The 14,453-nt window shown below is 38.8% G+C and overlaps 2 protein-coding genes across 2 annotated transcripts; both read left to right on the top strand.

Moving 5' to 3' along the window:
- The first annotated feature begins 618 nt into the window (after positions 1-618).
- Positions 619-3,919, top strand: mrpl15 (mitochondrial ribosomal protein L15). The gene is made up of 5 exons (XM_064332912.1): positions 619-824; positions 1,389-1,546; positions 1,651-1,816; positions 2,065-2,188; positions 2,387-3,919. Exons 1-5 carry the CDS (start codon positions 720-722, stop codon positions 2,722-2,724), a joined length of 891 nt encoding a protein of 296 aa, XP_064188982.1. The 5' UTR covers positions 619-719; the 3' UTR covers positions 2,725-3,919.
- Positions 3,920-11,358: 7,439 nt separating this feature from the next.
- On the top strand, positions 11,359-13,539 carry sox32 (SRY-box transcription factor 32). The gene is made up of 2 exons (XM_064334427.1): positions 11,359-12,448; positions 12,781-13,539. Exons 1-2 carry the CDS (start codon positions 12,139-12,141, stop codon positions 13,344-13,346), a joined length of 876 nt encoding a protein of 291 aa, XP_064190497.1. The 5' UTR covers positions 11,359-12,138; the 3' UTR covers positions 13,347-13,539.
- Positions 13,540-14,453: the final 914 nt, after the last annotated feature.

The raw sequence follows: 14,453 nt of genomic DNA on the forward strand, positions 1-14,453 counted from the left end.
TGGTGTTGAATGACATCAGTCACACCGCGGCAGTGCAATCACGTGGGACCCTGCGGCAGTGCAGCAGAAGAGAGCAGACACACTTACCAGTATTGTCATTTTTTTAACGTTATTATGTTAAAGTTAGCACAAGCCTGATCTGAAACGGAAGCCCACAGATGAGCAGTGCTTCGTAGTGACGTTTAAGCTACAGTAGGTCTACATAATGCACTGTTGTCTGCACAGTATTAAATAGCTGGAGTGCTTGCTAAGTTGCTTGACATTTTCTTAAAATTACGTTAGCAACAGAAAAAAACCACGAGCTTTCCCACATGGCGCTGTAGTAATTATTGTCACAGTAAATTGGCAACTGGTAACAGAAAGTTTTTAGCCAACGCATTACTTATATTGAAATAAGCACTTTTAATTTTTGACGCTACACAACACAACACATGCGGTAAGACGTGTTCCCTGATTATCAGACATTCACTAACCGGAACTCCATTGTCAGGCTAATGAAATATCTGTTATTCAAAAACTATTATCCTGGAGTGTTTCAAACTCAACCGGAACTCTATATCCTAAGCAGGAAAGGTCTTTTTGGATGGATGATCCACAGTTCATTAGGAGGATCTCCATTTTAGCCGTAAAGAAATGTGTACCATGTGATTGTCGTAAACTAACTAAATTGATGTCCTTGGTTTCTCGAGTAGTAAAGACAGCTTGCTACCAATTTAACTATGCCTGTCTCGAAGATTCCTGGGGGGAAAGCATTGGACATTTTAAAAACCTTGCCAAAGATAACACTAGCAAACCTCAGACCAAACCCTGGATCCAAGAAAGCTGTAAGTGTAACAGTCGTCTTGCTATGCTTGTTTAACAAGGGGATTTAGCTTGACAGCCGTTAGCCAACGTGCGGAAATTGTGTACCTGTTGTTAGCTAGCTAGCTAGAGACAGCTACCAACATTTTTGCTAATACCAACAGGGTAGAACAACCATGGTCGCTAATTACCTATGAAGACTTGAAATCGTTTGCTGCGCATCATGTTGAGCTGTGCCTGCAGCCAGTTATATGGTAACAGGCTAGCGCAATGTGGATCACTTATGTCCAAGCGATATAGAACCTGGATTTACGATATGTTATAACGCTCTTTTGATTGATAGATTGCATGTCTTACCTCCCCTGCTAAGTCAATGATGGCCTACTGTAACTCTAAATTCGTTTTACATTAAATTAGCTACGCATTTTGAATAAAAATCTGCCGTTTACTGTAGGTAACTGCCACCTCTATTGAAGTCTGTCTCCTCTCTGTATTTAACTTTGTGTCAAGTTCTGTGAACGTAGGCCATCCTTTGTGTTCACTGTGCAGGCGATTAATAATGTTGATGCATATGACATTTCTTTTAGGAGAGGAGGCGAGGTAGAGGTCTCCATGGAGGATGTAAAAGTGGACGAGGTCATAAAGGAGAGAGGCAGCGAGGTAATCGTCCTCGGTTGGGGTTTGAGGGAGGACAGACCCCTTTTTACTTGGTGATTCCAAAATATGGATATAATGAAGGTCACAGGTAAGTCTGTGTGGGGGCAAGGCTCAAACAGGGGGGAAACGATTCAAAGATTCTGCAGAAAATTAACTGACCTTTTTCCATGCTTTTTGCTTTGTTCCCCCAAGTCGGCGGTTGCAGTATCAGCCTTTAAGTCTCAAAAGACTTCAGTATTTAATAGATCTTGGCAGAGTGGACCCCACTCAGCCAATTGATCTTACCCAGTTGGTGAATGGCAGAGGGGTGACGGTGCAGCCTCTGAAGAGAGACTATGGAGTACAACTAGTGGAAGAGGTAAGAAGAGCAGTGGCCAATTAATGCCTCCTTGTCTTTCAGAATGTAGCTTTTAACAAATGGATTTGTAATGGAGTTATTTTGTCCAGTAGATGGCAGTATTTCATAGATTTTCAGACAGGTTTTTAATTCTGTGGGACTGGCTGTAATGTTGTCTTGTGCTGGAAATTGATTGTCTGGTATTGGGGCAAATATTTTGGCTTTGTAAACATATACACCAACATTTCTCAACTGATCTTTTGTTTCAGGGCGCTGATATCTTTTCTGCAAAGGTCAACATTGAGGTTCAGATGGCCTCTGAGGGTGTAATAGCTGCCGTAGAGAGAAACGGTGGTGTCATTACAACTAGTTTCTATGATCCAATAACTCTCGGTGAGTCTCTTATTTGGTTTTTATACTTGCATAATGAAAATTTTCGCATGTGCCTGTGTGCACTTTAAGAGTATGCATTTTTTAAAATATTAGAAATTGTCACAGGTTAAGTTGTAAGTTAAGCACTGTTAAGGTGAGGTGTCTAGTAGTAATGAGTTACATGGTGTGTTATATCCCCCTCCACCAACACCACTGCAGGGATCCTCTGCAAGCCTGTCCCATTCTTCCAGAGGGGTCAGCCCATCCCAAAGCGAATGCTTCCCGGGGAAGACATGATTCTGTTCTACACTGATGCTAAAAACCGAGGTTACCTGGCAGACCCAGACCAGGTGCAGCAAGCCAGGCAAGAACTAGCCCAGAAGTATGGTTATGTTTTACCAGACATTTCCAAAGACGAGATGTACCAAATGTTGGCGATGAGGAAGGACCCACGGCAGATTTTCTTTGGCCTTGCTCCTGGCTGGGTGGTCAACATGGCGGAGAAAAAGATTTTAAAACCAACAGATGAAAAACTGCTCAGATATTATAATTCTTGAAAATAAATGAACTGAAAAAAGTCACGTAATGCATAAAATATTGTCCTGATTATGATTGCAATTTTTTTTGTAAGGCAAATGTAAAAAAAGAAATGTTGCAGTAAAATACTCCATATGTTGGGACGTGTTTTTTGCCGCTTCATTTGCTGCACACTTACAGACAGATGTTAGTCACAGGAAGTGGCAAAAGGAGCTAAATAGTACACTCTGAAGTACCGTGCTGATTAAGGAACTGGAGCAACATGAGCTTCATTAATGATTTTAATATGATGGTTTCTCTTTGCCACATTTTACCCCTCAGTTGCAGATGAAAGTACTTCAGCAAATTAGCAAGGGAGCCCAGGCTAGTCACTTAAAGCGAGAAGTGGACCGTTTGATAGAAGGAACGTTGAGCTATCCAGGTGAAAGGGAAACAAGGAAAATAAGATAACTCTATGAATCAAAACAGGAAACAGATGCCCAGTGATGTGTATTACATGTTAAATGGAGTTCCTTGGCTGAAAGGGGGAATATGAAATTAGTCATAGGCAGCTGTATCCTGGTTAGGGCTCTTAGCTATCGCAGAGCCCCCCAGAACACAATCGCGTAGACACGCGCTCAATGGCATGCCCCTCGATGCTGTTGAGCTCAGATACAATTCCAGGTGCTTTCCATGGAGCAAAATTTTTAATATGTATTTAAAAAAGAATGCAGGGATGGTACTCGAGTGTGGAAATCTCTTCCTGGCCCCTCTCAAAGGCATGGATCGTGTTGTCTTCAGGGGGGAAAAAATGGTCACTGACTGCATATTGGACATCACTGCTCCAGGCCTACATTCCAAACATTTAACACTGAATATAGCATATTTGTGCCCAGTCCAATTAGCACTTACCATTAGTGACCAGGCCATTATGAATGTTTTGTCTTCAACTGAGGAATCATGGATGGTTTATTCATCCTAAATTAAACATTAAACAGTTACTAATGCATGTCAATGTAAGTCCCCCGTGATTTATAATGTGCTAAATGTTGGTTCTGTGTTTTAAAACTAGACCTTACCTACCTGGTTCAATTGATCAGTTCTTTCTGTTTAACTGTAAAGTGTGTGAAAACTTGTTTAGATCCACACTGGCTCATTGTGCCAACCATGTAACGTATCGAATTAGTGCAAGAAATATTTAAATTACACTGATCACATTAAACCTCTTTTACTTTATTATAGTGCTGTGAAAAAGTGTTTGCCCCCTTCCTGATTTCCTCTATTATCGCATATGTCACACTGGTTTCAGGTTGTTAGACAAAATATAGTATTAGACATAGGAAAACTGAGTAAACACAAAACACATTTAAAAAAATTATTCAATTTATTAATGAAAAAAGTTATCAAACACCCATGTGAAAAAGTAATAGTTTCAGTTAGTCCAACAATTACCTAAATTTAATTGATAATGAGATTCACCTGATTGAACACAGCCAGGCTTGATTGCGGCCAGCTGTTTTGAATCTAAACTTCACTCGTATTGAAACTTACCATCGGAGTGAAGAGGTTTCACAGTTTCTACAAGCACACTATGCCATGATCGCAAGAAGTTCCAGAACTGATGGGGAAAAACAATTGAAATATATTAGTCTGGAATGGGTTACAAGGCCATGTCTAAGCCTCTGGGACTCCACCAGACCACAGTGAGGGCCATTATCTCCAAATGGAAAACACTTTGAATAGTGGCAAATCTTCCCTGGAGTAGCCAGCCTGCCAAAATTTCTCCATGGGCGCAGCAAGAACTGATCCAGGAAGTCACAAAATATCACAGAATGACATCCAAAGAACTACTGGCCTCTTTGGCCTCAGGTAAGGTAAGTGTTAATGATTCCACAATAAGAAAGAGACTGGGAAAAAATGGGATTCATGGGAGAGTAGCAAGGTGGAAACCTCCGCTAACCAAGATAAACATCAATGCCTTTTCATATTTGCAAAAAAAAAAAAAAAAACTGGATGATCCCAAGCATTATGGGATAATGGTCCATGAACAGATGAGTCAAAAGGGGAACTTTTTGGATTGGCTTTGCTGCCTCGAGAGATGGACAACTCTACATTTCTGAACCATGAATTCTGCTCTGTACCAGAAAATTCTTAAGGAGAATTTCCAGGCATCTGTCTGTGCTCTGAAGCGTAATTGGGTTATGCACGAAGACCATGATCCATAACACAAAAGAAGTCCCATTGTGAATGGCTAAAAATAAACAAAATTTAAGTTTTGGAGTGGCCTAGTCAAAGTCCTGACCAGAGCCAATTGAGATGATGAGGACCTGAAACGAGCACTTCATGCTTGAAAACCTACCAGTTTGTCTGCGTTAAAACAGTTCTACAAAGAAGAGTGGGTTGAAATTTCTCCACAGCAAATTGAAAGACTGATCAAATTATTATAAAGTTTTTGCGGAAGCTAATGGTGCTAAAGGTGGTGCAACCAGTTAAGTTTAAGGAGACAATCAATTTTTCACATGGGTGATATGGGTGTTTGATAACTTTTTAATTAAATAAAATAAATCATTTAAAATGTGTTTTGTGTTTACTCGGGTTCCCTTTGTGTAATATTACCTTCTGATTAAAGGTCTGAAACCATTCATAGTGACAAATGCAATTATTGAGGAAATCGCAAAAGGGGCTAATACTTTTTCATGACAATGTATGTACAATACTGAGGTCTTGTCCATGCTACAATTTTCTGTTAAAGTTCTGCCATGAATTAAGTCCCGATTTAATTTTTTCATCATCCACTTTCATATTTGTTTTGTCAAGTACACTTAAACTTAGCATGCTGTCTATAAATAGAGTGGTATTTAATGCTGATATTGTCTCAAGAGACGTGACCATAGAATTTCAGCTGGTATAAAGGCCTTTATCAAAGGAAGCATATGTTTGTGAGTGTGCTTGGCTATGAGCATTGTGTAAACTGAGTTTTACACGTAGTTCCCACTGCCACACTCTTCCTGAATGTGATGTGATGCAGTGATTTAAAAAAAAAAAAAAAAAAAAAAAAAAACCTTGCACATGCTAGCAAGCACAATGCCACTAAACGGAAAACTTTATTTTTTTTAACTTAACTAGTAAGCCAATGACAATACAATGTTGCTTATTGTTGGCATACATTACTTATGGAACCATACCTAATCAACTATAGATTCTCTTGGATTTAGTAATTTGGCCAAAATAGCTAATTATTTTTATTTATTTATTTTTTTGCATTTTAATTGAACTGTAGTTCCCTTTGTCTTTTTACAATAAATACATTATTTTAAAGTTTCAAATCATGTGTGTCTCTCTCTCTCTCTCTCTCTCTCTCACACACACACACACACACACACACAAACACTAAATTCATTATTGTATGATTTCATAAAATACCAGTTCAACATTTTCATATTTGAACAACTCATAATGTTGAAAGAATAGATACTTGGTTATTACATTAATAATAGATTGCCATTCATTTTGAATTTAAAAAATGGTTAGTTTAATGTACATACTGTTTGACTGCATGAGAAATACTTTTTTTTTTTTTTTACCATATATGATTGTCTATCTGTGGGGACTTTTAGTTTGGGAAGCTACCTCTTAAGGTTGAGTGTGTTCCTATTTTCCTACATTTCAAGTAGACAATAATAAACTGAAAACTAGTAGTAGATATATACATGGCAGGACTTGGCAGGATAACTAGTTTGAAACCTTTCAGCATAATGCTTTAAATAAATCAAGCCACAGGAAAGAAACTACACAATTATTGTTTATGGGAGGGTGGGTGTCCTTATCTTCAAAGAAGCAGAAACGCTTTTGTATCTGGATAAGGTCTTGAACTATTGGCACAAAGATGAGAAAGGACCACCATTTAAATGTTTTCAGGAGAATCACTGAGAACAAAGAATTAATATTTCTTATGGATAAATGAAACCCCTCACTTGGGGTTAATTAGCCAGCATGAAAACAGAAACATACTGAAATGCCTAAATATATATATATATATATTGTTGTAAAGTTTGAGTCTGATTGACTCTGTCACATTTAAAGGATATCAAGTTGTAAAGAATATTTTATCATTGACTGATTTCTAAACTGTTATGTCTGTGTCTAATCAGTTCACACTAACTAATTTAATATTCACTTGTCAGCATTGAACTAGACCAGATCAGATTATTGAGGCTCATCTTAGACAGATGTAGGAAGATATCATTGTGTCTCACGGGTTTGAAAGCTACAGACTGATTCCAGTTAATCATTAGTTAATTACAGCAGAGCAGACTTTTGTCTGGAAGAGGCTGGAGCCAGAAGCTTGGCTCAGTCCAGCTCTCACTGGGAGCTGTAGTTCTGGGATCCTGGGTCCTGGGTGTCTCACACACTGGTCTCAGATCAGATACCTGATGAATCAGGGCTGGCACTGACTCGGAATAGAATGGAAGAGGGCTGGGTGTGGTGCCACAGCCTGCTGTGCCAATACAATACTTCATCAGGCCCTGAGACCCAACCTTCCAAACACAGAGAGCCAAAAAACCTCAAAAGTGCAACAGAGTGTAGCCTTATCACAAAAGTGGACCAGAATACAATCCTTCATTTGCAAAGAATGCAATTGCTTACTAAAGTATTTATGCCTTCCCTTTGAAATCAAAGGTTTAACACACTTCATTTTTTGAGCAATTCATGTGCTTGATACAAAGAGTAAACTGAAAAGTAAGGCTAATTAATGAATTTTAGAGGTTCAAAAATATCATCAAAGAGCTGAGGTTCAGGCTTTATTCTTTCATTCATTCATTCATTCACTTTGAAATCTCTCACAATTGAATTGTACAATAAAATGTAATTGGTTTAAATGAGAAAGAAAATGAGCATCACAAATAGTCCTCCGTACTCTTTCTGCCCGTGGTGAGTGCATTCAGAATGTGTTTGAGTTAAGCCTGTGCGTTATCTGCGCAAGGAGGAGGGGACCTCATTGTGTCCCACTAATGAGTTCACATTAACAAGAGCCACACCAGGCTGGGGGCTTGTAATCTGCTTAGCTGCCACCTAAACCTGGGGAGCCCACATGCAGAGTAGGTACAGGGAAGTGTAGTCCCATTCACAGGGTCCTGTGGGCCAGGGGTGAGGCTTGAGCTGAGTCCATAATTTGGTCAGTCACCTGATTAAGCAAGGTGGGGAGAGCCAAGCGAATAGAATGGAGATTTAAGGGTACCAGAACCTGCTGTGGCAATACAATACCGATTGAGAACCCAGACCCCAACCTTACGCTGAGCACACACAATTCCCTCTGAAATACCTTGAGGAGGACACATCCTCCGGTTGTTACATTTAAGGAGAACAATACAGCACTTTAGATTGCAGGTGGTACTTAAATTGACGAACCACTGTGTTAAAACAAGCCACTCACTCTTTAAATATAAAAAAGGAATGTTGGAAGTTTGAATATAAAGGCTTCTTACATTTGATCATCTTGATCAATCACCCCTTATCTTTTCACTGTTCCAATCCCACATTACAGCATCAAAGCAGAAGAAAAAGAGTTGTAATGAGTTGCATCTCTTCATTTTGAACGCCTGTTTTGGATGTGTTTATGTCAGACAGGAAAATTCACCAGAAGAAATTATGGTTGTTGGCTGGATATACAGAAGTGTAAATGACAGTTTTTCGAGGGAAATCCTCCCAGCTGATTCCTTGTAGAGACGTTTTAAACCTCGGCCTAAACAAAAAACAGGTGACTGGTCTTCAGGCACAGCTCCACTAGTAATCCAGGGAATGGTTGCCAGTATTTTTTCAAATGATAAACAGAAGGGTACTTCCAAAAAATCAATCCAGAAAGAAATAATCCAGTGTGACCATCCCTGTATGGTATCCTTCTTGAGGCTAACAAAAGTAAGTCTCTGCTCTGAGAAGCTCTTCTGTGACAGCAGTTGAAGCAGACTGATGAGCAATGAAAGTGCAGAGGGAGAAGATCGTCCAATATATGTTCTGTCCAGTACAATGGTACATTGTGAGCTGAATGGTTCTGAGAACAATCCCTATTTAGAAGACATAGTGGCCATTCAAAAAGGTGCATAATCCTTGTTTGGACTTCGACTCTTTCATCGATATGCACTCGCGCCTTGGAACGGCTACTGCGCCGGCTCCATTGAGCGAGGCGAGTAAATGTGCCTTTTGAGTGTTTGTAAATAAGAAAATACATAAAGTAATCGAATAAATGTTATAGTCGTTCAAATATTATCAATTCTTCAGATATTTTATAGGTACATATTAAATGATGCTCAGACTACAGAATTCTCTATCGGCGAACATGTAGACTACTTGCACATTTTCGTTATCGAGTTTCAAGTAGGCTGTGCAAGCAAATTATATATATATATATATAAATACATAACGAATTTTCCCTTTTTTTGTATACTGACCTTCAACAAAAGTTTACGAATGCTCTGCATAGTTTTAATCGGGTATCCAAAACCTCTTTGCATTAACATGCCAACCGAAACTAACATTATTGTATTCATGCTGGGTCGTTCAAGCTAATTGATTAACCCCATTAACGCCTTTAACATGACTGCTAGCGCTGTGTGTTGTTTAATGGAAGGATGTGGATTCCACCCTTAATTCTGACAAGTCGTGAACATCCAGAGCAATATTTTTCAACGTAGCCTACTTTATTTTCTTTATACTTATCTTTAATTTATGCTTGCGTTATTGTTTGTATCTTTCAATTTCTCAAATTATTGTTGACTTCATGTCCCAACACCTTCCCATTATACAACTATTTTAATTTTTTTCATTATCTGTAGAAATCTAACATTTTTAGATGTGTATATATTGGATTATACCTATTGCTTTGGCTATAAGTATATTCATAAATAAACGAAACGTTATAACGTCTAGTTATGTATTTACATTTTGAGTGTGTTATTTAAAAATATTATTTTAAAGTGTTTATCTAACGTATTTATATTGAAATAAACCAAAATGCACGCTGTATGTAGTACTCAGAAGCTCGCCGCCTTTGATTTTTTTAAGATCACATTTACATTTGATTGAAGGCTGCTAGGCCTATGAAGATTTTACATTTCTTTTGAGAATTTAAAACGTGGGCCTATTCACACACAAATGATTTTATGTGTATTCTCAAAACACATCTAAAACAATTGGCCTGAAGAGGCACGCGTTATTCAGACTATCGGTTTACGGAACTAAATTGACCTAGTTGTGTTTAGTTAATTGGCCAAATTGACCATCAAAGAAACCTTTAGTCATTTTTTTATGCGATGTTTGATGCCATAAGATATTTCAGATCGAGTATCTCACTCCTGCATCACAAGCTGACCAAAATAAACACATTTAAATAGTATCGATTCATTCTAAACATATACATAAAATCAAATTGATAGGGACGTGTTTTTTTATGTTTAAAGTCACCAATTTCGTTTCGTAGACATTAAGACGGAATGTCCGCTTTGATGAATGATACATACACCGAGCTATTAAATTAAAGTAAGAGTGGATCTCTCTGTTTGATGAAGGTGTCAACAAGGTCCACAGAATGCTTTTTCTGAATAATGACGGTCAGGGGACATGCCTGACAGCAGTCGTCTGGCAAAGCACAGAGCAGGTGCAGGCCAATATGCACCAGCTTCACTAAGTTGTGGATTCTGATAGGACCGGTTTACACATCTTCGTTCACTGGGGAAAAAAATAGCCTATCAGATTATAGGCTAATGCAATCACAGCACTAACGATTTGACTAGGCTATATCTTAACATCGGGGTTTGTTCTTTCGTAAAACAAAAATGCGGGGTGAACTGACAGGCTAACCTATTTGTTAATGGAGTAGAAATCGAATGGGTCGATATCATGTCATTGGCCTTGTCTGCGCAGAGATAATAATAGTTCAATAAATATTTTTTACCTTAGTGAAACCTAATTTCAATAGGCTATGTCCATGTGTTGGCCAAATTCTAATGCAAAATTTTAGATGTTAAGAAAGAGGTCTAATGCAATTGAATTATGCAGCAATCGAGTTGAAAGTAGTTAATTATGTAAACACGTTTAACATTATCCGATAACATCGTTGCATTTTAGTTATTTTAGACTATATTATAACTTGCAAGACTAAGCCCACAGGGAAATTTAGGAAATTCGAAGTGGTTTTTTTTCATCTGATTCTTTTCATGTGGTGAAAATAATTGGGCCTGCGCCCCCATTAACAATATGTTTAAATAAAAAAGAAAGTGTTGTCTCGTAGTGGTTATCTTCGCATGCCTAGATAGACCCATACAAGTGAGCAAATATGGTTTATTTATAAATACGATTGCTAAACGAAAACATGTTTATGGCAATACACACTTGTCAAAGTTGTACAGCTCAGTTTATTCTCTCTGGTACCTCTTAAGTCCAATAGTATTTCCTTCCTGACCTTTCCGAGCTTCCTGCTTGAATCTTATCACTCCAAAAAACCTTACGCTGCACTGGAAACATGACTATGTAAAGGCTTGTTTTGTTAAAAATGAGAGAGAGAGAGAGAGAGAGAGAGAGAGAGAGAAAAGAGGTGATAAAAACGATTGCCATACTCCTTAGTATCGTGGACATTTTATTTTAGAGCGGCTCTGCAAAATGTTTTCAAACACACCCTTTCACCTCTTAAAAGTAAGTTCATCACGGAACCTTATCTAAAGGTTAGGCCAGATACCTATTTTTTATTAAGCAAATATTTGCGCGTCCTCCGCAGTCACTTGTCCCTTGATCATGTTTGTGAGACCTCCTGTAAAATGTACTTTTAGGATGCAGGGTATCTGATTGAGTAAAAGATCACCCGATGTGTGAGCCCGAGATTGTAATAATGAATAACCTGTTCCGCGAGAATCTTTGATGTCTGGAGACGCCAGAACCTTCTTGTTTATTGATTTTTTAAATTTTATTATTTTGGAATGGGAAAGTGATAAGATGGAGCGAGTTTATAGGCCTGTATATACAGTATGTATTGGAGACAACGACAATAGGCCTACGTAAGTATGAACGAATTAAATAACTGACCATTTACAGCGCATTTTGTATCCGTTGTACCGCTTCAGTGTACACCAGTGATAGGCGACAGATTTGACAAATTGGCTACATGATTTCATAATTTAATGCTATTGTCGTTCAAAGACTAAAAGCAAAGAGGAAACACGATTTCTAAATTTTAAGAACATTATAACTAAATGAGTGTTTTCTTTAAAATTATTATTATTATTATGTGAGATAATAGCAGAGGTATTAAAATTATCACACCAGTGGGGAAACACTTTTAATTTTCACACCTTTAATCCACTCCTACTTGTTTCCTATTGGTCGCTGTAGCGCATAAAATCAGTGTTCTTCGGTTGCCAAGTACAACTGATCTCGAAGGAAATAAACGTCGTCTGCGTCACGGAACCATGTACTTTGATCGGGTCCTTCCAAGCTTTGAAATTAATGCCGATAAAACGTTGTTTGTTAGTGAGGAAGGGCAAAGTGCGCCATCCAGTTCTGCGGTTATGACAGGCGCAAAGTCACCCTGCACTGGTCCGTCCAGCCCTATCTCAATGGACTCTGAATCCAGCTGCTCGAGCCCAGACTCGAAACCAGATCCTGAGCCACGAGTGCGTAGGCCTTTGAATGCATTCATCATTTGGACCAAAGAGGAACGCAGGCGCTTGGCACAGCTCAACCCAGATTTAGAAAACACAGATTTGAGCAAAATTCTCGGTAAGTATCCTGATAAACGCTCCTCCCACCTTTTCAATACAGTATCCAAGTAAATAAAATAAATAATTATGAAAATAGTGATGATTTAAAAAATATATATATATATATTGTTGGTTGGCTCTATATTTAAGATGCTACTGGACTGTAATCTAAGGGTATGCCTGTAGTAGGCTAATAGAAGACTTCCTTTTACAATTAAGTTGTATTATGTGTCACAAAAATATTTACGCATTGGCCTAATCTGGCATTTGTGTATGTTCTGCCTTATGTGGTCTTGCACAATCTGCAACAGCATTGTAAATACTGTATCTGTCCTCTTGGTGATTCCGCAGGTAAGACCTGGAAGGCCATGTCCCTGGCAGAGAAGCGGCCGTACATGCAGGAGGCAGAGAGGCTGAGAGTGCAGCACACCATCGACCACCCCAACTACAAGTACAGGCCCCGGAGGAGGAAGCAGCTGAAGAAGGTTCCCAAAGCCCTGCCAGCAGAGGCCCCGCACTGCCCCAGCACCGCTACTCAAGATTTTGGCATGGGGGACTACAATCTGAGTTACCTGATTCAGAGTCAGTACCAGCAGCATGCGGTTCAAAGCATGCCAGCCTATTTTTGGGACTCACAAATGTACCACTTGCAGAGTCCCCAGATGTCTGGCCAGCAGTACCCTCAGGCCAGAAGTGCCTACGTTCCTCCACGCGGTGAGCAGTGCGACTGGAAGATCTGCAGCTGTCAGCTCTGCACAAATGTATCTTGTCTCGATTTCTACTTGGAACAGTTTAAAGTGGACCTGCTCAGCGACTTGGACCGCAGCGAATTTGAACAGTATCTCGGACCAGCTGCATGTAGGCCTGAGGCAGTGGACTCTATTGCTTCTCAACAAAGTGCCCTACAGTGGTTTTAACAGTTATAATTATGTTTTAACATTCAGTGTCTCATTTTTTAAAAACATATCACTTTGTATTTATTTAATTTATACAACATTTTCTAAGCGTATATAGTACTATTTGGATATGTTACTGCAGAAACAAAACAAAATTACCAAGATGACTTTATTTATATTTTGTTGTTGTTTTTCTTTAATAATGTTTTCCATTCTGGGGATGATCTAAATAAAACTGAATTCATTCAGAAGAAAGTTGTTTTTACTACTGAACATAAACTATCATTTTCGTGCACACCTATTTCTGATCTTCATTTAGGCAATAATAATTCATAAATTATATTTTTAAGAAATACATAGGTTAGTTTTTTTTCCACTGTCAGGTTGCAAATTAATCATGAATGACAGTGCCAAGAATTAAGGGATGTTCAGAATCACTCAACATAGTTTTAAAATGATTTCCAATGTTTATCAGTGCTTTCAACAGTTATGCTCTCCTTGAAAAGGTTGTTGAAATAATTACCCACCTATTGGCAGAAGTGTCTTTAGAGATATTGTTTAATCCCAGTGCCGTCTGTCTCTCTTGGCTGAGTGAGAGGGAAATAGGGTGGGCACTGAGCATGAAGTTCCCATGCTTCCTGTTTCATTTTAAAACATCTCACAAAACATTCTAAAAATATGCCAAATATCGAAACATCTACATTGCTTGCCTTCTTCTGGCAGTAAACTGTCCCTCCTTTAATGAAGCCTTATGTTCCTGCATTACTGGCTCTGGAGCTTGCCATCTCGGTAGTCGCATTTCATCAAGCCCACACAGCCAGGGCCATTGCTCCACAAAAAACCGATGAATGCTCAAATTAGGTAAATTAAACACGTATTTAACAGTCGGCAGCCCTCACAATTCAGAATGGCTAATCGCTCCTTAAATCACCGTGTTTATTTTTAAAAGGCGGAGCGTTAATTTGAAGTCGTGTAATGAAACATCAAATGAAGAATGCCAGCACTCATTAATGGTGGGGATGAAGGCTGGATGCGAGCCAAGAGCAGAGTCTTGGTGATCAGCCCTTGCCTGGAAAGGAATATGGATGTTTGCTGGGAACTCACTCAGTAGAGGATGAGTTGGTGACC

Source organism: Anguilla rostrata, chromosome 4 (assembly GCF_018555375.3).
Source record: "Anguilla rostrata isolate EN2019 chromosome 4, ASM1855537v3, whole genome shotgun sequence".
Lineage (NCBI taxonomy): Eukaryota > Metazoa > Chordata > Actinopteri > Anguilliformes > Anguillidae > Anguilla > Anguilla rostrata.